Source organism: Ursus arctos, unplaced genomic scaffold (genome assembly GCF_023065955.2).
Source record: "Ursus arctos isolate Adak ecotype North America unplaced genomic scaffold, UrsArc2.0 scaffold_23, whole genome shotgun sequence".
Lineage (NCBI taxonomy): Eukaryota > Metazoa > Chordata > Mammalia > Carnivora > Ursidae > Ursus > Ursus arctos.
This window is the reverse complement of record NW_026622908.1, coordinates 13,782,988-13,809,376: the sequence shown is the minus strand read 5'-3', so window position 1 is coordinate 13,809,376 and position 26,389 is coordinate 13,782,988. Positions and strand designations below refer to the sequence as shown.

The 26,389-nt window shown below is 37.7% G+C and overlaps 1 protein-coding gene across 1 annotated transcript in view; it reads right to left on the bottom strand.

Annotated features, from left to right (window-relative positions):
- The window catches only part of LUZP2 (leucine zipper protein 2), a 459,433-nt gene that overhangs the window by 77,150 nt on the left and 355,894 nt on the right, over positions 1-26,389 (bottom strand). Inside the window, exon 8 of the mRNA XM_048217639.2 lies at positions 241-315. Within this exon, the coding sequence (XP_048073596.2) occupies positions 241-315 (75 nt within the window). The remainder of the gene's footprint in view (positions 1-240; positions 316-26,389) is intronic.

The following is a 26,389-nucleotide window of genomic DNA, read 5'->3' as shown; positions in this document are numbered from 1 at the left end:
AGTAAGGTGGAAAATGAAAAGTCATGAACTTGTAAGGCTCAACCTTGAGTCAATTTACTGTAGCGGCAAAAATGGGGAAAGATTTGGGTTCCAAAGGGAATATCAAGCACTCATGAATTCTACACCCATCTTTCAGGCACAGCATCTGGAAGTGCATCAATAAATCAAGTGAATCAATGGGTCTATCCTAGCTTTGTCTGCGAAAACTGCAATTATGAGGACTCGGAGATGTTAACTTACCCGGTCCAGAGCTGCTTTCTCCAGCTCATTTTTGGCCACAGCTAATTTTCGTTCCAGATCAGTAAGTTGTTGGGCCTATAACATGAAAGAAAGGCACATCTTTTTAGTAAATTCCATAATGTCCCTGTTCACTTTAAGCATCTTTCATTCATTGCAAAGAATAAAAAAAATACTTTGTGAAATCTACTTAGAATTCAGGTTAAAAATACTGTATTACCTTTGGTTAAGCTTCAGAAAATGGTGTGTTCGGGAATAATTAATATGTAGTAAATTCTTCACTGGACCAAAATATCTAGTTGCAAAGTTCCAGCTCCAGTCCCTGAATATACTTTGACATAATAAATCAGTTATGCTTCTAGTTGTTCTGGACTGAATTATAGTCCCCCAAATTCCTATTTTGAAGTTCTAACCAACCCCTTCCCATGTGGTTGTATTTGGAGACAGGGCCTTTAGGGAGGTAATTTTTACAGACTACAAAACATTGGAGCTTGGTTTGGCTGCACCATCCAGTCTTGCTTCTGGAGCTGTGCCTTGCTGTTTTCCTCAAGAATTCTACTTAAATTGAGCTGGATTATAAAGGATGACATTAGTATTGTATATAACACAAAAAGTGTCTTTTTTCGGGACTGGAGGAGATTATGTTAAGTGAAATAAGTCAAGCAGAGAAAGACAATTATCATATGGTTTCACTCATTTATGGAACATAAGAAATAGCAGGAAGATTGGTAGGAGAAGGAAGGGAAGAGTCAAGGGGGGGTAAACAGAAGGGGGAATGAACCATGAGAGACTATGGACTCTGGGAAACAAACAGAGGGCTTCAGAGGGAAGGGGGGTGGGGGACTGGGATAGGCTTGTGATGGGTATTAAGGAGGGCACATATTGCATGAAGCACTGGGTGTTATGCGCAAACAATGAATCATGGAACACTACATCAAAAACTAAGGATGTACTGTATGGTAACTAACAAAGCATAATAAAAAAAATACCCTTATATTTAGGCATTTTCTAAATCTCATCTATGTTATTTATGCTTATAATATGCATGATATGGTAGTAAAAGAATAATATGATAACAATGATAACATGATGGTAATGGGCCTAAACTCTCTCTATACATATTCATTCCACATAACAACTCTGTCTGATACATGGCATTGTTTCTATCCTTCTTAAATGAGAAACTGAGATACAGATTTATGAAATACCTTGCTCAAAATCACACAGCTGGGCAATAACATCTGGAATTCAAATCTAGGCAGCTTGCATCCATAGCTGGTCCTCCTCACCACTAAACATATGAATGTATATAATCTATTTGTAACTAACAAATACACATATATTAAATGACATGTGCTCAAAGTTTACTGATGACCTTTAGATTAAAAATGTTTGGAATCTACTCAGAAGTTTGGAGAAATTTTGTGTGTTTAAGATTTTTCTTCCAATGAGGATAATAATAAAGTTATAAAAGAAATGTTCTCAAGTACTCAGTAGGATGTACTTGGGTGGTGAAAGGGTAATGATAGGATTGATTTTTTTATGTATGATTCAATGTATCTATTAGCATATAAGAAACGCATACTCCCTGCTCAGCAGCACTAACCTAAAAGATGTGGATAACAGTCAAGAGAGCCAACACAGTCAACCACACCACCATCACCATCATCTCTACTTTCCACTTTACCGTAAAGTTAGGAGGCAGAAAATCAACAATTCCTATTTGCTTCTACTCAGCCTCAAAAAAGTAGGAAGTTGTAGTACCAAGATTATCTTTGGCCATCAGATTCTTGGATACTGTGTCTGCTCGTTTCAACATTAATAAGTTGGGAGTGATACTGACAGGTGTGGAACTGAAAGGCTAACACATGCACAAGGACCAAATTTAGACCTTAAATTACACAGGAATATAGCTTAGAATAACATCTGGTTATAAGTGCTATTAAAAGTTTTAATATATCAAAGTTACAAAGTTCAGGAAGCCTTTCCATTGGGAAATAAGAGCAGGCATATATAATTTTCCTCCAAATTCGAGTTTTTAAAAGTATAATATTGCCAACGTGTGTATACGTATATGCATGTAACACTAATGGCCATTTAAAGAAAATCTATCCTGGATCATTTTTTCATTATATCTTTGATGTTGATTCCCTTTTCCTCCTGAAGAACACCTACACTTTGGAGGAAAGTGGCTTACACCCTTTCTCAGTCATACATTTTAGGAGAGGTTATCTCAACACTCAGTTCCAGGGATGGGGATGTAATTTCTTAAAGGAATTCCTCTGTCTCAACTCCATAGTCAAATGACTGTGATTGGGTTTAGGCATCTAATTAACATCAGGCCAGAGACAAGAAGATATATACTGGTGGCTTCTGGAAGGAAAGTGGTCTCTCTTCATCTGAGTGAATAGACAGTATATTTTTTTCTTTCTCTACTATTAGTAGTATAGTATAAGGATGTTTAAGTCTACATCAAGGTGAATACTGGTCTTTTAACTGCATTACTGAACAAAAACGAACAATCTTTAAAAGAACATAAAATATTTATATTTAAAAGAATATAAAACCCAGAATCTCTCTAATGTATAAATGACAATTTCCAGCACAAAATAAAATCTTACTAGGTATTCTGATAAAATATATGACCCAAAGTAGCCTATGAGTCTGAGGAAGTTTTCAGCAGAGAACTACCCTTTTTGAATTTAGTTTTATGCCAGGTAAATTTCATAGAATATGTCCTATTTCACTCATTTTACTGAAAAAAAAAAGGACTTCTTAAATATATAATGGAACTTGTATATGCATGTAGAATTGATATCAAAGAAAAATGGAGAAAAAGATGTAGGCCAGGAGGGAGAAGGTGTTTCTACCCACGCACTATTTACCATTAGAGAGTAGGTGGTAGCCATAGGCAAATCATCTTTAATGCCCAAACATTTCCTTATAGAATTTTGTTCCTTACATTAGTCTTGGGAATCATGGCAGCACTTTCTAGCTGCTTCCTTGGTACTCTACTTAGCTTTTTGGATCTTAACTAATGACACTTAGACTCTAAACCACACATCTAGAAATTGCAAAACATTCTGTAAAATGTCTGGAAGTTTTATTCACTATGACTATCACTAAAAATAAAGTCACTTTTGCCTCCATGAAAGATGAATCTCAGATGATTCCTTTTATACTATGCATTGGGAAGTTTCTGTGATCTCTAGAAACCTGGATTGAATATACTGCTTAGAAATATGATCTGGAAGTATCTTATTTTTCTTTACTGTTGTATTTATCTACTGCATGAAGGTAAAAACCTTTCCTAAGTTACTATGAATCAATTTTGTCTTTGTCTATCATAAATTTTCTAAGAGGCAATAACTTCTAGGAATAATGATTCCAGATCATAATATAATATGTAATTATTAATTTGAAAGAGATTGAGAAGAAATGTAGGTTATCTAACCTGTGCCTTTCTCAGGCAGGTATCATCAGCTCAAAATCCTGGATGATAAGTGGTCCTTCAAACTACATAAATAGCTTGCTGCTTAATCTTAGAAATTAAAGCTACTTCAAATAATTGTGAGTATAAATAAACAAATACTTTGTGAATGTAAATAAAGTATAAATAGTTACTGCTTCTGTATTATTGTGTTCATGGGTATTTTCATATATATATATGTATATATATATACATATATATATATATACATATATATATATATACATATATATATATATATACATATATATATATATGTTCTGTTATCTGATATTGATGTATATTTTCTTTTTATTCCCTCTCCCTGCTATTATATAATAATAAATACCATTTAATAATCATACATACCATTTTTTAATTACCAGAGGTGGCAGGTACATGACCATTCCTGTATATTACCTCCCAAATTTTATCATTAAACCTAAGAGGTATATAGTATTACCATGTTTGACAAATAAGGAAAAAAGCCCAGAGAGAATAACATAGAACTAGAATGAAGTTTTGGTTCCAAATCTGCCTGACTCCAAACATACCACACTGGGCTACTTTCACTCTAATGATTTAAAAGCTAAATTGAACAACACAGGCCGTCAGTGTATTTATAAAATAGACAGCTTCAGTCATGGTTCATGTTCAACTTCTTTCCATTTCTCTGTCCTTGTTTCTTATCCCAAGAAACAATTTTTTTTTAATTCCTGCAGAACATTATTATTACTCCGTAAAAATGTTTGTGTTTGTATTCTAATTTTTTCATTATTGTTATTTCACAGATGGGTAAGTGCTTTAATCCTGCTCACCACAGGGCTCACTGTCTGGGAACATTCTGTATTATGTGAATAGTTGATTATCTCCTTTCCTGGAAAATTGCCTACTATGACGTCTCAAAAACCTTCCACCCTTCTTTCATTTATCCCAACTCTGTTCCTTTTTTTTTTTTTTTTTGCTATTTGTCTGCCTTATATTCTGGTTCTTCTTCCTCTTATCTCTACCTAAAGATGAGAATGCATGGAAAACTTTGGTTCCTATTACACCTACGACTCATCAAACAGTCCTGTTCCTATATCTTTCCACACATTTTTAAATTTCTTGAAAGGTATGTCAAATTATCACATTCTTCTGATTCCTCAAAATCATCTTGCATAGAACGAAAGTCATAAGCTTCTCTGTTTATATTATTGTCAATGGTACATCGTATTGGTTTCCTATTGCTGCCATAAACAAATCATCATAAGCTTAGAGGCTTAACACAAATTTATTATCTTAAAGTTCTGGAGGCCAGAAATCCAAAATATATCTCACTAGGTAATGTCAAAGTGTTGACAAGCCTGGTTTCTTCCAGAAGCTCTAGGGTAAACTCGCTCCTTGCCTCTCCCAGCTTCCAGAGGCTGCCTATGTTCCTTGGCCTGTGGCCACAGAGCTCGAACATTTACTTTCACTGACATATTATCTTCTCTGACTGACCTTCCTGCCTCCTTTTTTTTTTTTTTTAAGATTTTTTAATTTATTCATTTGAGAGAGATAGGGAGGGAGAGAGAGAAAGACAGAGAGAGCACAAGCAGGGGGAGATGCAGAGGGAGAGGGGGAAGCAGACTCCCCACTGAGCTGGGAGCCTGATATGGGGCTGGATCCCAGGACCTGGAGATCATAACCTGAGCCAAAGGCAGGTGCTTAACCATCTGAGTCACCCAGGCGCCTCTGCCTCCTTTTTATAAAGACTTTTGTGATTACATTGTTACCAAAACATCCAGGAACATCTGTCCATGTCAAGATTCTTAACTTAGGTACCTCTGTAAATCACCTATTGCCATGTGAGACAACACATTCACAGGTTCTGGGGATTAGGATGGAGATACCTTCACAGGGTCATTAATTATCCCATGTCCCAAACACATCGTCTTTGCCCCACTCTCAAAACAAGCCTTCTTCCCATGCCCATTCAGTCACAAATTCCATTTGTTCCATCTCTACTGCTTTTATTAGAACTACCAAAGTGGGTCCTTGTTTCTACTCTTTACTGACTGCTGCAACTGGATCATTGTGTTCTCTGCCTGTCGTCTCTACTTTTCTCCCTTCCTCCTCCAGGAAGTCACCCTGCACATTCCACCGTATTTATTTTTCATGAACATTTATTTTAACCTGTTTTCCTTAACTAAAAAAAAAAAAAAAAAAAAAAAAAAAAAGCAAGAAAAAGAAAAAAAAAATCAACAGAAAACTGTAGTTTTTCCTTAGCGCCTTTACGATAAAATACAAACTCCTTCATGTTCAGTTTGAGGCTTGCCACAGTTTTTCCTATACTATCTTTAGAGGCAATTGCTTTTCTTTGACAAGACAATCTACCCCACCCAAGCTAGGCCAAAAATAGTATTGCTCACTACCTTTGGTAATGGGAGTAGTCTAGAATGTGTTCATCCTCTTCATTTAAAGTGCCTTGAATGAAGGGGATGCCTATGTGAAGTTGCACTACTTCTGTGATGTTAATTTGGAATTTATGTATTTTCAGGTTAATTATTTCAGAGTCTAATGTCTTCATTTAATTTTTTAAATTTATGTGTGTTCATTATATGTAATTTCTTCATTATATCTTTCTTCTTTTCCATTCTATTTACTGCAGGCATAATAAACCCCAGCATTTTATACATCTATATCCCTCCAAGTAAAGGACTTTCCATCTTTCCTTCTTCCCTCCCTCCCTCCTTCTCTCTTTTCTTTCCTCCCTCCTTCCCCTCACTCCTTGCTTCTTTCCTTCCTTTGCTCACATTTTCATTTATCAGATATTATTTTCAACATCCTGGTATGAGGTCCGTTACAAATAAGCACAACATAATATAAAAGCAATACCTTTTTATTATGAAGTTCACAGCCTACGGGCTTCTTAAACATTTCTGTATTCACCATTAGAACTGTCAATGTGTCTTTTACATAGTAAGACAACAAAATTATATTGGTGCTCTATTTGAAGTCACAGGCACTTTAACTTTACTGGTAGAATGACAAGTGTTTTACTAGGCTCTCAGAAGAGACAAAGAGGTATTTTGACCCAAGAGCATTGTATAATATCTCAATGGCCTTCTTTCTAGTTTACTTAACACCTTAAAAACCTTAAACACCTCAGGGTCTAACCATGTACCTGCTCTTTCTGCTTAGAATCATGGAAAATTCCCTGCTACCCTGTTTTCCCTGGTCAATTCTTACTCATCCTTTAGAAATGAAATGCTAATTCTCATAGAGATCTATTTCTGAGCTGCAAATATAATTTTAGCATTCTTGTCATATTCTCTTGTGAAATATTATATGTTTTCTTCCTATTACTTTTACCAGCTGTGATTTTTGAAATAGAAAATGATTGGAACGATATGGACATGAACGAATAAAACCTGACTCTGCCCTGAATGCTGAAACAGGGTCCTGAGCGTTCCCTGCCTGACAGGTGTCAAGTAGTCAAGCAGTCCCTAAACAGCAGCACTGCGGCAGCTCCTAAGCAGGCTTGCCATATCCCCATTGATTCAGCCAGGAAAGAGACATGAGTCCAATCAGTTTGGACAGTTTATTACTCACACTGAAAACATAAGGAAGATCAGCATGGTGTTGGCACTCCACGTGTCTAGTATCACTGGATGACATCAGACCAGGACGCCATATCAAAGGCAACATATGTGGTGGGTCTCTCTCTGTCATTGTGGATCCAACTCCCAGCTACAGCAAAGCCTGCAGCTATACCCAAAGCAAGGGCAGAAGTGTATTATGGAAAGTCTCGTGCTTTACTGACATTAGGAAGGCAGATAAGAAATTGCTACATAGCAACCTCCTGAAAGATAAGGAAGCAGATAAGAAACAGTCTTGTAACAGCTACAAATAAGACTACCTGTCTACCTTTCCTTGCACGTTCCATGGAAGATCGCAACACAATCCCCCAAGACTTGGGTTAAACTACATGTGGGCCTTGCCTAAGTGATCTAAGTGAAGATGTGCATGGTTGTCAGGGTGTTATGGCGGAGCCATTGTGCTGTAACTGGTGTTAGCCCTTTCTTGCTGAATGACAACTAAGGGAGGAGAGATGGATGAAGGAGGCAATGGTTATTTACCAGTTGGTACAGAAGTCCTTTAAAGGTTGAACAATCTGCATGTCTACATTAATGTATACTGGTTATTACAGTTGTCATCTACCCATTTATCTATCTGATTGTTAGTGCCTCATTCCCTCACTAGGCAACAGGCTCACAACACAAATTGCTTCTGTTTTGCTAACCCTTGAATCAATAATTCTTAGATTAGTGATGGGTACCTAGTAGTTGCTTAATAAGTACCGGATGAACAAATGAACAAATGAGTAAATTTGACACTGATGCCCCATAATGTACTAAGAAAACAGGTATCTTAAACTTTCTCCTTAATTTGTCTTGTCCTCATTTGTGTCTGTTGAGCCCCAGTGTTTATAAGAACTCTATACCTAGTTGAGTATTTTGAAGATTTTTGAGTCCTCACTTTTCCAGCCCAATGAATGCTTTTCTGAAAACCTTTTCAGTCCATCATGTAAATCTCTTTTCTGGCAGTTAATTGGCATGACAGACAATGGCTGCACTTCCTTCTAACAGGCACAGGGAGTGATGGTTTAACATTACTGACAAGAGCGCTCAAGGGATAACAGATAAGATTTGGCATAAAATTTTGTAGACGTCAGGATTAAGTCAGTGGTAAATATTTTGAATAGGTGTATTTTTTTCTATGTGAATCTGCCTAAATGTCATGGTCCCCTCTATTTGTGCAAATCCTCCTGCCACTCGAAGTCTGGATGAAGCCAATTGCTTTAATTTTGTTACCGCCAAAGTACAGCAGCTGCTTTGGATGCTTATCCCAAACATCTTTTCAAAATTTTCATTCTACTAAGTGAATTTTGTTGAAAGCAGCAGGACCTGAAGCATCTACATACCAGCTTGTCAAATTCCCTACTACTTTAAATCTGTATTTTTTCCCTTTAAATTTATTTTAATGCATTTTAGTAGAGACTTCTAATATATTTCCACGGCCTATTTCCCACCAGACTTATTTTGTTCTTTTCACTGGAATTTAAAAGTGGAGCCCAAAGATACAGAATCTGGCAATTAGAGAGTGAGCTAAACTCTAGGGAATACCTGAAGCCCTAGAAATGTGGCACTCACCCAGAGATGGAACAAAGACCTTGCAACCTATGTTGATATCTCACCTCCCTTGCAATGGTATATAACATGAGCTACCTTTTTCAGCATACTGTATTTTTTAACATATTAAATCATGCTTAGCATATGCAAATCAAGTTGTATAGAATTTTCACATTTATTTAATAGTCAAACATCCAGGCCAAGCAACTAACTGTTCCTTTCTGGTTTTATTAGATGTGCAAACAGAAGTTTATAGAGTTCTAGTAAGCTATAAATGATATGCAGAAGAAACATACTGAAAGTCAGTTCTTCTTTTTTTTTAAGATTTTATTTATTTATTTGAGAGAGAGAAAGCACAAAGGAGGGAGGGGCAGAGGCAGAGGGAAAAGGAGAAGCAGACTCCCCACTGAGCAGGGAGCCAGATGCGGGGCTTGATCCCAGGACCCTGAGATCACAACCATGAGCTGAAGGCAGCTGCTTAACTGACTGAGCCACCCATGTGTCCCTGAAAGTTAGTTCTTGATGACTCTAAAGCCTACCTTTATGTTTCTCAAATTCCTCATCTCTTAATTCTTGGCTCAAGTGTTACCTGTTTAATGAGCCCGTTCTAGACTCTTAACATTGTGAACTGCCTCACTTCCCACCTGGAATTTCCAATCCTCTATTACTCCTTACTTTTTCTTTTTCTTTTTTATAGCACTTAACTTTCTAATATACTACATAAATTATGTTTTCTGTTTATTGAGTATTGCCTATCACACCTACCTGAAGGAAACTTTTGTTCACTGATGAATCATATAAGTGCCTGGGAAAGTGTGCAGCAGCATTAGTCTCCCACCACCTCCTCAAAAATTGTTGATTAAATGCGTTATCTTTACATTAGAATATGACTGAGAAGGACTTTGTAAGGATTAGAAACATTTTTAAATGTGATCAGGACACACAGATGGTATTCAACAAAAGAATGATAATGATTATGACAATAATCATTTGCATTATAATAACTTATATTAGTAATAATAATTTATATTATTATTAAAGGGAGATGTCTCATTTTTTATAAGGCTATTACCACATAATTTAATATTTAGTCATCTCATTACCAGATCTAAAATTCTGCCCTGGTTCACTTGTCAGTACAACTGTTAAATTCTTAACACATTGATGACTTGTATTCAAATCAATTCAGGTTGATTCCACAAATAATTATCAGTTATCTACCATGTGCTAATCAATATGAAAATTGTAAGGATTACAAAGATACATAAAACATAGACTCTGCCCTCCAAGAATGTGCACTGTAGTGGAGGATATAATGCATAAACTAACAACCATTTCCTACCTTAAATAGGGCATATGTGACAAAGGATGGTATAAAGTTCTGGTTTAAATTTTGACTTTTAGTATGTTTAGACTGGCAAGAAGAATGGAGGTTTTCTTTCCATGCTATGGAAAACTAAGTCCCCAATTCCCAGATAGGAAAAGCTGATTGAAGATCTTCTGATACTAATAGCATACATTATATTTTTTCTTTAATGCTTACATACATTTTACTCAAACTAACTAAGGTCATGACGAAATCAGCAGTACGGATAAAAGATAATTGGCTCCTGAGCACAAATCTACATGAACAATCACGTGAACTTTGTTGACTTTTTTTTTTTTTTAACAAATCTTTATCACTAAATGTTTATAATTAGGGGTATTGGAAAGAGTCCTGAAATATAACCTAAAAGGTGTGTGCATGGTCTTTCCTTTACTAGTTAGTAGCTTTAAATTATTGACAAGGCAGGCCCTTACTTTCTCGAATCTTCAGCTTTCTCATTTGTCGAATGGTGATAACAATACCAAGGAAAATGTATGGAGTACTTACCATTTGCCAAGAATTGTGCTGGTGTTTAAGTATATTATTTTTTAAAGTTTTATAACTAAGCATTATTTTTACCCTTAGCAAAACTTTAAAGAGGCCACAGTTTGTATGGCCCAAGGGTATATTACCAGAATTTGGTGATTTGTACTCATATTCCTGATTCTAAAACTTTTATCTGGTTAAGACTATTTGTCTGAGGTTGTATAATATAATACACATTTTTGTTTCCAATTATTACATTGTTTTGGATTCCATTGCTTCCCAGATGATAGTAAACTGCAGTGCAACATGAAATATGCTCCCTCCATTTGACCAAGAACAAAAATGTTGAAATATGAACTAAAGTTTTCATGGGAAAAATATTTCATGAAACCTCCACAGATAACACAGAAAGAAAACCAGAAATTTTGAAATCACTGTCTCGATTAATTAATTTTTCACGTGAAAAATGTGTCATAAAAACTTAAAGCTACAAATAACTTTAGGAAGATAATTAACCTAAACTTTCAGTGGGATTTCCTTCTTAATAAAATAGCGCTAAAATGTTTAGCTACATCAAAAGTCTGTTCTAAGTCTTAACTGAGGTAATAGATGTAAAACAGTTGAGGTACACCTTGGTTTTTGTTTTGATTTTTTTTTTTTTTTTTGGTCTTTGAAATAATTATCTAAAAGTTGGAGCTGTCAATTTGGTTTGAGCAAAAATTTGTCTTTGTAACCCAATTCACTAGCTATATTGCTCCTCCAAAGACGACAAAAATAACAGCTTAATTTTTGTTGGCCTTTGTCACATGTCACTGGTCTATCCTCACAGTTAGAGAGGTTACACGTCTTGTCATTGTAGCTGTCAAAATGGGGGTCAGATACTTATTTTGCCTGTTTGCTGCTGTCACTTTGCTTTATCTACTTAGCCTCCACAGGGCTTAGTGTGTTCCTGTATCAACGATCATCATCTGAGTAACTAATACCTGTATAATTAATGAATGAATAAATCTCTTCCTTTCAATAACACATTTTTATTGAACATGGTAAAATTATGTGGTTTTTTTTTTTCTGGGACATTTGGTAAATTAAACATCGCAAGAAAGTGTTGTAAAGTTTACCGCCCCTCATCCTTATGTGTTCCCTATTCCCTCATTCATTCATCCACTGATTGATGAATTAATTTTCCCATTCATCAATTAGCTACTAGTCAACTCATTCATCCATCATTTATCCTTCCACTCATTCTATCCTACTATCCATGCATTTCTCTATTTACCTACTCACACATCCATCCACTTATCCATCTCCCCATCCATACGTCTCTCTGTTCATCTATTCATCTGTTATGCATCCACGCAGTTACATACTTTTTCCAGTAACTTATTCACACAGCTCAGAGCATTTAAGATGGAAAAAAAAGGGGGGGGGGTTACATTAAGCTTATGTCAGACAAGAAAGGAGAAACCTTATTTGTTTCAGTTAGAGAATTCAAAAAGTTTCAAATTATTTCCAGAGATTCTGATCATTTCTCACCTGTCCATCTCTACACATTTAAATCATTCCTCCTTAGATCAATGTCACTGCATATGAAAATAACCACTCTCCAACCCAACCAGATCACACCTGGCATAGCACGGGCTTCAGTGTTTTGAAATATGTGAACACAAATTTGATGCAAATCCAGCAAAAGAACCACGTCCTCAGTGCAAGCACACAGTGTGGTTTTTAACTGAAGATCATGACCCCCTGGAATGCCTCACTAGAACACGCATGCCCCTACTTATACTTAGCGACAGCATAAAAAGACAAAGACGGGGTAACCTCAACACCAGTACACTCAGAATGTTTCCTACAGGAATGGAGCATGGCGGGGGGGTGGTAAGACTGATGTTGTCTAACGGTACAAACACGCAACGAGTGCTAAATAAACCATACAGATCCAATGCACAGTAGAATGAATACAGACAATATTATACTGCAAACTTGCCAAGAGACTAAAACTTAATTATCCCAACCACTGAAAAGAAAGGAACAATTATGTAATGTGATAGAGGTACTAGATAGCGCTATAGCCACAATCATGTTACAATATATAAATATATCACATTAACATGTTGTACACCTTAAAATTACACAATGTTCTGTGTTAAATATAAGCAATTTAAAAAATCACTACCAAAAATTTTTTATACATGTAGCTGTTTAAATTAAACTGGTACAATCACCAGTGTTCGTGAAGAGAAAACAATATATTCTGGAACTGCCCTAGCTTATGTTTGCCAGTAGAAAAGAAACCAGTTCTCTTACTCCCTCTCTCTCCCTCTCTCTCTCCCTCCCTCTCACTCCTCTTTCCCCCAGTCCAAATCTGGTATGCATTTAAATACATGAATATGAATTAAACACACACACATATGTATATATGTAATATATATACACACTATATATACACATTTTTGCCAAATAACTTTATTATGAGAAAACTGTGTGTAGAGTTTCAAGATACAGTTTCAAGAGGAAGCTTCCTCTTCACTCAAGAGCCAACAACATGGATCTCAGTTCTACTGTTTCTCACTCAAGGAGGGGTTTATAAGTGATGGACTTCCAAGTTTCTAAAAATCCATACATTCCTTTTTTTTTCTATATTTAGCAGGGTTAAGATCTGTTTCCTAGTGTCTTTTCATAGTCTTTCTAAAAAACAGAACAAAAACAAACTTCTTTTTTGAAGATTTATCTATTTATTTTTGAGAGAGAGCACAAGCAGGGGGAGGGGCAGAGAGAGAGGAAGAGATAGAATCCCAAGCAGACTCCATATTGAGCACAGAGACCAACGCGGGGACCCTGAGACCATGACCTGAGCTGAAATCAAAAGTCTTCTTAACCAACTGAGCCACCCAGGCACCTCCAACACAAAGGAACTTTTCACCTGTGAATGGTATGCGTTAGGTAATTTAGGGCCCAGGGCCTGCTCTTTAGAAGCAGCTATGGAGCCAACCCTGTTCTGCTGTCAGGGCTCGCTACATGAAGACATGGTTTGTGTGGCAACGAGCCTAACATATGCCTCCCATACTATTCTGCCGTAGCTCTGGATTCAAGGAGTGGCCTGGCGTGAGTGAGGGCAGTGGTACGGGGCCCAGATTTGGCTGCTGTTCATCACAGTTCCACCCTCTAATCTAGGAATAAAGCCGATATTAAATCTCCACATCCTTCTGATAGCTATGCGATTTTTCAACTGGTTCAGGCATACATTTTAAGTGTATCTTCAGAGAAACCCCCAAGTAATATTTGTGTGTGTATATGTATCGATCCATATCTGTATATGCAGATAGATATGCATATTCCAAACTAAACACATATAAAATCGCAGGGCTTCCACAAGGTGAGATTGGCACATTAACCAGCTGAAACGCTTCCGCCATCATCTAAATTTATTCTCCAAGTGGAATCACTATGGAACTTTAGAATACATCAGTTTATCAACACTACTGGGAAGCCAGATTCTTGCATTCGCCTTTTTCTTATCCTTCACCTTCCATATCCAGTTCATGGCTAAATCATGTATCTATCACCTTTTAAATATCTTTCAACTCTGTCTACTTTTTGGCATTTACACTTGGACAGCTCCGTCCAAGTTACTACCATTTTCATGGGGACTGCTGCAGTAACCTCACACACGGAAAAGAGTTCAAACAGCAGGACTGAAATAGCTGTTCTTATGAAGCCCTGCTTGCCAGCTGGGGCCTTTACTTGTACCTGGGAACTTGGATCTTGACGAGGTTCCCACCATTCACTTAGAAGAGGGGCTTCCCTGTTGCAAATTTTTTTTTTTTTTTAAAGATTTTATTTATTTATGTGACAGAGAGACAGCCAGCGAGAGAGGGAACACAGCAGGGGGAGTGGGAGAGGAAGTAGCAGACTCACAGCGGAGGAGCCCGATATGGGACTCAATCCCGGTACGCCGGGATCACGCCCTGAGCCGAAGGCAGATGCTTTAACGACTGCGCTACCCAGGCGCACCCCTGTTGCAAAATTCTTTGTGCACACAACATGGATTAGGCTGAGAGCTGCTCTCCTGCAGGGAGTTTGGAATTACAGCACAGGCCAGGCAGATGGAGCTTACACGTCCAGCCCCCTATAAAACCCTGGACTCCCAGGCTCAGGAAGACTTCTCCAGTAGAGAACATTTCACAAGGTACTGTCACTAGTGGTGATAAAGGAAAAAAGCACATCTGTGTGACTTCACTGGGAGAGGACTCTTGGGTTCTAGTGCTTTGTACCCTCTGGATTTTGCCCCACGACCTCTCTCTCTTTGATGGTTTTGCTTCATATCTTTTTGCTGTAACAAAATTATAGTAATGAGGAGACTAGATGCTGAGTCCCATGAGTCTTCCTGGCAAAGCATGCAAGCTAACACACCCCCTACCTAGTCTGCCTTCCTCTCAACTGCCCTCCCTCCAAAACCAAAGCGTGGCTACATGATTATGTGCCCTTTAAATGTGCTGATGAAAACATGTCAGTATCCTCCATTACTACAGAACTACTACTGACAGACTTGTTTCTGTCAAGAGCCAGATAGTTTTGAGAGCCATATGGTCTCTATTACAACTACTTACATCTGTCATAATAGCACAAAAGTGGCATGGACGGTGCACAAATGAATGTGTACAGCTATGTTCCAATACCAGGAGTCTTTTTTTTTTTGGGGGGGGAACACTGTAAATGAAATTTCATACAATGTTCACACACCCTGACATAGTCGCACATCCTGAAATTCTTCTCATTAAAAAAATCTTTTAAAGACGCAAAACCCATTTCCAGGACACCGGCCATACAAAAACAGGGAATGGATTAGAATTGGCCATAGTTTGCTGACCAGTCTTCTGAAATACAAGCCAAGATCCCGAACACACCCTACAAGCCCTACATCATCTGAGTACTACCTGTCCTTTGAACTATCCTCACAGCACCCTTCTTCACGCTGGGTGTTGCAGGCCCAGCACTCTCTCAGATCCTGCACATGGGTCACTCTACCCTAAGGTGCTTGATAAGCATCACCCTCTGCTCTGAACTCTGACCCACTAAACCTCTCGACCTAGTTAAATAGCATTTGCTTTTTTGTTTCATTTCAGCCAGCCCTTTCTCATCACAACTCCAAGTACATCCATTGACAACTCTTTGAACTTAGGTGCAAGCTCATCTCAGTATTTCTCTGTCTTTTAGTCTCGTGTAACTCTGCTATTTCATCTACTAAGTCATCTGTGCTCCGTGAGAGCTGACATAGCGTCTGTTACTGCATACCTTCCTATCTCCGATAGTTTGTACAGTAGTTGGCACATAGTTTTCCCTCAATATGCATGTGGCGGATTAACCCGTAAGTATTTGCTGTGTGTCTGGTGCTGGCCTAGAGACTAGAGATACAAAGAAAACAAAATGTAATCTGGAAGTTTACTGACACTAGTGATGTGAATAAACATGTAATTTAAATAGCATGTAGTAAGCACTAAAAATAGAAGTACGGGGTGCTCATGGAACACAGGGGAGTGTCCCCAGGCCTGAGAGTGGAGACAAAGGAGACAGTGCTAATGAGGATGGACCTTAGCTGCATTTTGAAGACTAAGTAAGGGTTGATGAAATAGAAGGCTAGGAAAGAACTTGAGGAATTAGAATGAGGAAGAGAGGATGGCCCCACACCTCAAACCGGGGGGATCGGGAAAGGTTTCTGGGAGGAGATAAGATGTGAGCTCAAATTTTAATGTTGAGTATTGGGCAAGATTTCCAGAATGGAAACTCCAGGAGAGTAGAGCAAGAAAATAGGGTTCTTATCCTCTAAGGTCCAACTATGGCTATGGTTTCGCCCTGTCGGGGGCAGGCAAACAGTGTTTCCTATTCCCCAAAGACTGTGGTAGAAGCTCTATTCTAAATATGACAAGCTGGAGTTTGATCACCTCCCAACCCCCAATCCCATCATAAGGCAGATGTTCCACCCACGGAGGAACAAACTAAGAAGACCAGATGCCACCATCCCCAGCCACGCTGACTTGTATCTAGGGCACCACTGAGGAAGAAACAGGCAGTTGTCCTCTGTACCTGTCCTCTAGCCCAGATGTAGTGACACGCAGGTTCCACCCAAGGGGAGAGCAGACCTTGAGGGTGATAAGCTCTGCCTATGTGCCTAAAGGTGCAGACTTTTGGAACAGAGCTAAAAGAAGTTCATGCCTAAAGGCATTGTAGAAAACAATGGAGATATTGGTAGAGAGGTTTTAAGCGGAATTGGTAGCTTCATGATAACTCCTAAGAAAAAGGGAAGCAACAGAGCAGCCAGTTTCACAAAGAAAACCAGGAAAAGGGTCTGGAAGAGCCCTCCTGGGCTTAGATGCAATCCTGAGTGTCAAGAAATCACATGCATGTGCTAGGCTGTACCCACTCAGGAGCAAGAAGGGTGGGATGAGATGGCATTAGCATTCCCCAAGCCACACACAGATTCATCAGCAAAGGCTGGAGCCTCAAGGACACAATGGCTTTAGGCATGACCTCTGAGCAAACATCAGTCGAATAAACGACTCTGACCCAGAGATAACTCCTAGGAAGAACGTTTATGAATAAATCATTCACCCCGGATGATCTGGAAGACTGGAAGACTGTGTCCATGCCAAAAAGTGTCCTCTCTGGAGCAAGTGGAAAAGAAACTTCTAAGGTACTAGTCCCTGGATTGACATGCACATTCCCTGAACTGTGGGAAATGTTTTCAAGCCACATGCAGGTCTGACAATAAAAGTTGCAAATTTTTAACCAAAAAGTCCCTTATGCTATTCCAGTAGTGGCCCCTGGGTAATCAGTCTAAAAGATGAAAAGAAGGGAAAAACTGAGCAGGACCGCCCAAGGCTGCACAAAGAGTGAGGAGTCAGGCTTCACGGATTTAGTTTAGCAAAATCACTAAAGAAGTAAATCAACAAGGAAACAATAATGATAACAAGCCTCAGGAGAGGGAGGGGATCAGTATTGAGGTTCAGTACAATATATTATTTAAAATGTCCAGTTTTCAACAATAAAACTATAAGACATGTGACAAAACAAGAATATAAGACATCTGCAGATACAAATAGGCAATAGAAATGGCCTGTGGGGCAGCCCAGATGGTGGACAAAGCGGACAAAGAATTGAAAGGAGTTACTATAAATATGCTCAAAGAACTAAAGGAAACAATGCTTAAATAATCAAATGAAGGAATAAGGGCAATGTCTCATCAAAGAGAGAAGACCAGTAAAAAGATTGGAATTACTGAAAAGAACAAAAGGGAAATTGGAGCTGAACGTATAATAACCAAAAAAAAAAAAAAGTAAATAAATTAAAAAAATCACCAATTTGCTGAACAGTGTACTTACGTGGAGGAAGAAAGAATCAGCAAAAGTGATGTTAGACTGACAGAAGTTATGCAGTTGAAAAACAGAGAGAAGAAAAAATTAAAAAACAAACAAACAAACAAACAAAAACGAACAGAGGGAGACCTGGGTGGCTCAGTTGGTTAAGCGTCTGCCTTCAGCTCAGGTCATGATCCCAAAGTCCTGGGATCCAGCCATTCCCATATGGGGCTCCCTGCTTTTCCCTCTCTTCCCTGCTCCTGCCCTCTCTCACTATCTCTGTCTCTCTCTCTCAAATAAATAAATAAAACCTTAAAAAATGTTTAAAAAATTTAAAAAATGAACAGAACCTCAAAAGACATTATGGGACACAATTAAGCATGCTGATATATGCATAAATGAACTATCAGAAGGAGAGGACAGCACTAAAGGAAAAAAAAATATTTGAAGAAATAATAGCTGACAATTTCCCAAATTTGGGAAAAAAAAATTAACACAACCAACAAGCTTAACAAATTCCATACTGCATAAACTCAAAGAGATCCAGGGGTACATGGGTGGCTCAGTCAGTTAAGCATCTGACTTCTGCTCAGGTCAGGATCTACTCAGTGGGGAGTGCTTGTCCCTCTGCCCCTTCTTCCACCCCTCCCCCTGCTCATGTTCTCTCTCTCTCTAACAAATAAATAAAATCTTCAAAAACAACAATAACAACAAAAAACTTCAAAGAGATCCAGGCTCAGACTTGTCACTGCCAAGTGCCATGAACACGTTGAAAGCATCAAGAGAACAACTCATCCTGTGTAAGAGACCACCCTATTAAGACCAACTGGCTTCTCATAGGAAAGGCCATAAGGCAATGCAAGGACACATTCAAAAGAGTGAAGGAAAAAGAATTCACCCAAGAATTCGGAAAACCTATCTTTCAAAAATGAACGCAAAATCAACATCCCCACGTGAACAAAAACAGACACTTTGTTACAGCAGGTCTGCCTTCCAAGAAACATGGAAGGAAGGTTTCTAGACTGAAATAAGTGATGGCATAGAGTAATTTGAATACACATGGCGAAGAAAAAGCACGGTAAAGGTACTTAAGTAATTTTAAAAGTATATTTACATCTCTTTTCTTCTTTAAACTAATTGGAAACAACTGCAGAATATTTATACACACATGTAATTTTTTTACATAAATATATATTTTTATAAACTACTGTCTTATTTTTTTCTGTAACATATAGATATAATCTATTTGACAATAACAGCAAACAAGAGGGATGGGAACAGGTGAACTGGAGTAAGAAATGGACACTTTTTGGTAACTTGAACTTAGAGGAAGAAATAAAGAAAATAAAGAGAAACAAAAATCACAAATAAGAAGGCTAATAAGACACATTCTAAAATTATATAATTTCTTCTCAACTTCTTTAAAAGACAAAAGATAACACATACGGTCATGATATGAATAAAAAGAATAGAAAATAAAAGGGTGTATGTGGAGGGGATAGAATTATAAAGGTATAAAATTTACATCCTTCACTGGAAATAAGTTACTATAAATCTAAAGTAGATACTGATAATTTGATGTATGTTGTAAGTCCTAAAAGAAATATTAAAAGCATAGCTCAGAAAAAAGATAGTTAAATAATTAAAAGGAATTAAAATGTTACATTAGAAACCATTGAATTATACAAAAGAAGGCAGTAAAATAGCACCGGAGTTACAAAGTCATCATGAGACACAAAGAAAACAAAAGAAAAATGACACACTTAAATCTGACTATATAAACAATATTAAAGGTAAATGGATTAAACAATACAATCAGAATACACAGATTGTCAGAGTGGATCAAAAGCAAGAACCAAATCTATTTTGTCTCCGCATAATTCATAATATGCAAAAAGTAGAAGGAACCTAATGTCTATAATTTGACGACCAGATATGCTGTAACATGAATGAGCCTTGAAAACATTATGCTAAGTGAAAGAAGCCAGTTACAAAATATCAAATATTATGCTTCTATTTATATAAAATGTTTAAAATGTGAAACATACAGAGACAAAAAGGAGACTAGCAGTTGCCAAGGGTTTAGGGGACAAGGAGAAGAGACAGTGACTGCTAATAGACATGGGTATCTTTTCGCAGTGATGAAAATGTTCGAAAATTGGATTCTGGTGATAGTTGCAGAAGCCTGTGAATATAACAAAACCACTGAATTTTACACTGTAAATGGGGAATTTATTTTATATGAAGTATACCTCAATTAAAACTATTTTTTAAAATTATGAAGAATTAGCCAAGTGAAGAAAGTCTGGAAAGACAGGTCAGGCAAAGAAAAAAAAGAGAAGAATAACAGAAGTAAGAAATGGAAAGCTACAAGAAATGAATGACTTCTCCGGTTCAGTATTTAATGTTGATGAGACTGCAGAGGTGGGGAGGGATGAGCCTTGCAAGCCATACCAAGGAGGTTGCACTTAACCCTGTAAGGACTGGACAGATAATGAGGGGTTTATAAATGGAATACTGGGCAACTTTAAAATTTGAGCAGACAATTCTTCTTACAACAGTGGGGATGATAGCTGGGAGGAGGAAAAGATGGTCAGGGAGCCCTGCCAGTGATTCAGGAGAGGTGGAGAGAGTCTGAACTCACACAAAGGATGGGAGGATGTAGAGAAATATTTAGAAGGAAACTTCAATTGCTTTTCTGTGTGGTTATAAATAAATGTGCGCTTATGCTGGAAACATCTCTCTGCCTCTTATTGTAGGCTTCTCAGTTCCAGAATTAGACAAGCAAGATCACCTGCTTCATTCCTTTCAGGTTTTCTTATTATGAAAACAGCAGGGAGGAGTGGAGGAAGATGCGGGAAGGATGCATTGTGACATTCAATTATATTTCTAATCTCTGGAACTGGCAAGTAGGAGTCTATTCAGGGAAATGTGCTTCTTGCCAGTGGCATCTGGCAATTAATGTTGAAATGTGGTTTCCAGCTTGCAAAGAATTTAGGATTTCACTGCAGAGATTTAAAGAGAAGAATTGGCACTCACTGCTTTTCAGAGCAGTGTACTCAAAATCAAAACCTTGCATAAACGTAAATATGAGCATATAATGCACGTAAAGGTGAATTTATCCATATTAATCTTCAATTAAATCCAGCAAGGCTAAGAAATAGTAACATTTAAAGCCCTTATCCTGGAACACAAGACACTATAAAACCTGACGTAAGCACATCTTTCAGCTCTGACTCCAGGTCTCAGTTATCGCCAGGTCACCACTAGCTCCGCCCACTATTTGCCAAATGCCAACTCCCCAGGTCTTCTCAGATCTCAGGCCTCCGACCAGGCTGTTCCATCTGCCCCCAAGGAAACTTCCCCAGGCTTTTGGGTTTTTTTTTTTTTTTTTTTTTTTTTTTTTTTTTTTTTTTTTACCTGCATAACTACTTCTTTTTCCAAACTCAGTTGACACTCAACTTCTCTTCGAAATGTTTCTTAAATGTTCCAGCCACAATGCTACACCTTCAACCATCCCCAAAAGAGATATTAGGTTTTCCAATTTTCCAACTCTCTATATCAATTCCTACACACTTCCAATCTTCCACTTAATTGAAATTTATATAACGGGATGTTTGGATGCCTGGGTCCTGCAATCAAAGTACCTTAATCTCTTAGAATCACAATGACCTCATCTAAAATCTGTGGTTAATAATAGCAGGAGTGACCTTAAAACTGGTTCACAACCTTGTCTGCACATTGAAATTTACTAGGAAGCTTCAAAGAAAAAAACTTATGTCTTTGTCCCATCTCCAGACATTTTATTTAATTGGTCTAGGATGTCACCTGGGTTTTTGAAATGTAAAAAAATCTCCACCTGGTAATACTTCACAGACAAGTTTGGGAACCACTGCCTTAAGGAGTTGTGAGGATTATATGGGATCATGAGTGTGTGAGTTAGCAGCATGTTGCCTGGTCAATACTAGACAGTTAAAATAATAGTTGCTGCTACTATTTGTGGACTTTTAAAGATTTTATATTTATTTTAGAGAGAGAGAGAGCAAGTGAGTGGGGGGAGAAGGGGAACAGAGGGAAAAGGAGGGAGAATCTCAAGCAGACACAACACTGAGCACAGAACCTGATGTGGGGCTCTATCTCACAACCCTAAAATCATGACCTCAGCCAAAACCAGAAGTCCGATGCTTAACCAACTGAGCCACCCAGGTGCCCCTGGACTTTTTAAATGGAAAAACCATACCTTACCTATTTTTTGACTATGGCACTGTCAGGGAAATACGTAATACAGGGATGATGTCACTCAGTATATTTTTTATTAAATAAATTAAGTAAGTCAGTATTAGATGAATGTCCCTCAAAACAAGATCTTTCAGTCTTATAGGAAAAGGGGGCAGAAACACAGAGAACTCCAGTAAAATGCAGCAGGGACCTGTTGAGCTCAGAGCACTACGGCAGTATAGAGGAGAATGGGGCAAGCGCACTGGCTCTGACTGAAACAAGGAGCTACTGGAAAAGATGAAGGAGGAAAAAAAGAAGGATAATAGGACATACCACTTACAAGGCATTGGATTTTCTGCTAGGCATTGCACAAAGCTATGAAGTTCCCCAATTTTACACAGGAAGTTAAGACCCATAAGTTGAAAAATTTGCTCCAAATCGCTCTCGTCGGTGGCAAACCCAGGATTTTTTGAGTTCTTTACATTCTAGATTCAGATACTTCACTGCTGTGCTGTACTGTAAGAACAGAGAATCACCACACACATCGATCAAAGGAGTTTTATAGGATTCCTTATGCAGGGATCCGTGAATTAAATGGCCTAAGAATCCATGCCTCCTCAGAGCGTTTTTATACCCATCAGTCGGTCAATTCTCAACTCAGTCATTACTCTGCTAAAAATTATGATGAACCTGAAAAAACTGAATGTCAATGAAGAAAGAAACTTCTTAATCCATGAACCCAACCTTACACATGATTCAACCTGAGGTAGAGCTTAGACCTAAATATAAGGGCCAAAAAGTATAAAACATCTAAAGGAAAGCACAGAGGCAAACCTTTACGACCTTCGGTTTGGCAAATATTTCTTAGCTCTGATAGCAGAAAAATATAACTTTGACTTAATAAAAAAATAAAATGTTTCTTTTTTTTTCCTTTGAAAGTCACAGTTAAGAAAATGAAAAGCTAAGCCACATACTGGGAGACATCAGTTGCAAAATATGTATTTCATAAAGACCTTATACCTAGAATCTATAAAGAACCATTATAAATCAATTATTGAAAAACAATCCAATACAAAAATAAAACAATTTTTTTTTCAAAAAGAGCACAACATTTGAACAAACATTCAACAAAGAAGACATATAAATGTAAAAGAAGCAGATGAAAAGTATTTAACATCATTAGTCTTAGGGAAATGCAAATTATAACCATATGTTCTACAATACGCATGTACTAGAAAGGGTAAAATCTATAAGACTGACCGAAGCAAATTTTGGCAGAAAGAGCACATACCTCTCTTATATTTGCTGTTCTACATTGCTTGGAATGCAATGTACATCCAATTCAGAAAAGATTTGGCAATTTCTTATAAAAGTAAATATACCATATGACCAAACTATTCTGCTCCAAGTTTTATCCATGAAAAATGAGAATATATGTCCATACAAAGACATCTGTGTGAGTGCTCATAGCAGCATTATTCATAATAGTCCCAAACTAGAAATAACCCAAATATCAGTTCACTGGTAAATGGAGAAAAAAAAGTGGTGTATCCATCTAAGGAAATAGATGAAGTGAAATTAAAAACAAACAAATGATTGACAGATACAACAACACGAATACATTCAAAATATTATGCTGAGTGTTCCTATTCTATAAAATGCTAAAAAAAACAAAAACCAAAAAAAGGCACAGCAATAGTTTTGGAATGGGGGGGGGACTGGTTGCAAAGGGGCCCAAGACAACTTTTTTGAGATTTCAGCAATGTTCTATATCTTGATTATGTTGACAGTTACACTGTGTGTGTGCGTGTGTGTATGGGTGTGTGTGTATGTCAAAATTCAATACAATGTCCAATTAAAATGTTGAATCTTATTGACTGAAAGGTATACATCGATAGAACTGATTTTAAAAGAATTCATAAAAGGAAAAGTAAGAAGGAAGTATCCCCCATCATTCTGGTGGGTTTAAAGAGTATGTGAGAGGTTAGATCACAAAACCCCGGTGTAAATGATGATACTTTTGAAGTAAGGCATTACCAAAAGTCTACACTACACATGAAATAGACATACACTCCCTGTAGAAAGTGCTTTATTCAGATTATTTTCTGCTACACCGACTGCATTTAACAGCGTCTGACACATAGAAGTTGTCTGAGAGACATCTACCAAATGCATTAATTCCTGCTTTACCCTCGCATATTAGCTCTGATTTACAGACTGGCTTTTCTTTTTCATATCTGTGCAATTAGAGTTTGTGATTAATATTCCTTTTTCTCAACAGAGAGACTAAAGAGACGAAACTTCAAAGTAAGAAATGATACTATAATTTATTGTATAAAATGGTGAATACAAACCCACTGTTTTACGAAATTATAATTAGTATTAAAGAAAGAGAAACGCAGCTGTGATATGAGAGACATCCCGGTAGGGTTATGAAATGTAGCGCACTGATAGCCAACACTTCAGGTGCTACGGCACCTTCACATACGGAGGCTGGCAAGAAACTGACTTTCCCCATTTCCCTTGAGGTAATGAGAGGATTCCGGATGCTGTGCCCAACGTGATATCCTGTGGATTCCATTTATGTCCCTCCTACCTAAATACAACAGTACATCTAATCCTCTCTCAGGCTTGCCTATGAGCAACATGAAAAAAGGGGGAAGAGTTTATCTTTCTATTTCTGTCAGCATATGTTCAGAGAACAAACCAGAAGCAAGATGAAGGCAACCGGCCTTTGCTGAGTGCCTACTAGGTGCCAATTCACACACCGTAGCAGTACATGCACCGTGTCTACAGCGTAGTGATGATTTCCATTCTGCAGTCGGGAAAACAGCTCAGGGAGCTGCCACTCACCGAAGAGTAGGAAGAGCACGTATTGTATTAAGCTTCTGCTAGAACCCATTATTATGACTGAAAGAGAGTAAAATTTCACTTCCTGTTTTTGAACAACAATCGCTAGTACTTTTGCAATTAATATGTGCCAGACGCTATTATAAGTTGATAATTTACTTGTAAATACTCACTAGATTTTCCAACGAACTGTATGATATAGAAGCTATAATTAATATCATTTTACAGATGAGAAATAAAGAGATACATGCTTATTTATCTTGTTCAAATCCATATTGAAATCGACAGTCAAGTATTCAACACGGAGGCCTGGGTCCACTCTCTGCTTTTAATTGCCGCATTCTCCTGAATTTTCCAAGGGTTGGAAGTAAAGACGGCAAACTCGGTTGTGCATAAAACACAGGCTTAATAAATGCCTAAAATAGTGGAGACCAATCCAAGTGCTCTGGTTTTTTTCCTTATTACTCAGAATATTTGAATCTACTTCTCCTTTCACAGACTAGTAGATAACATTAAATGAGAAAAATTGTATACCCCATTAAGTAGCAATGCAGTTTCCATTCTCATTAAATTGCTTATTAAAAAGAAATATGAAAGTATTAGGCTGTGGGTTTTTTGTGTTTGTTTTTGACCTATTTTCTGAGCACAATGCTTCTATATCATCAGCCTCTTTTCCTCTCTTCTTTTTTCCTATATTCACTTTAAAGTCAAAAGACATTTAAGTTGGTAAGTAGTAAAAGAAAAATGCACACACCCACACAGAACTAGAACCAGACCCCGTGGGCCCGCTGGTCATTCAGAGCCACGTACATTGTTATCAGCTTGTGGCTGGCATTTGCTTGCTGGCTGGAATGACAAGACGCACCCAGGCCCCATGCACGGGAGAAGAACAAGTCAGAGAGGGAAGCTAGTTGTCATATACAAGTCAGGGGGAACTTGAATTCCTTTCCCCACCAACAAAGAAAAGCAATATTTACATAATTATTGCCACTTTTCTGTAAGAACCCCTATCATCACCATCAATGCCCCACGTGATCTGGTGCCATCCTGTCTTCCCAGTCTCTTCTCTTGCCTCTTTCCCCATGTACCACGCATTTCAGAAAGGTCCTACGATGATTTATTTAATACTAACACACGTCCAAACTGCCCTACCTCTGGTTAGACTGTTTTCTAAATGAAGACAGCATTCCTCACTTACTCATTTGACTCTTTCCTTCCTTTTTTCTTTTCTTCATTTCTACAAATATTTACT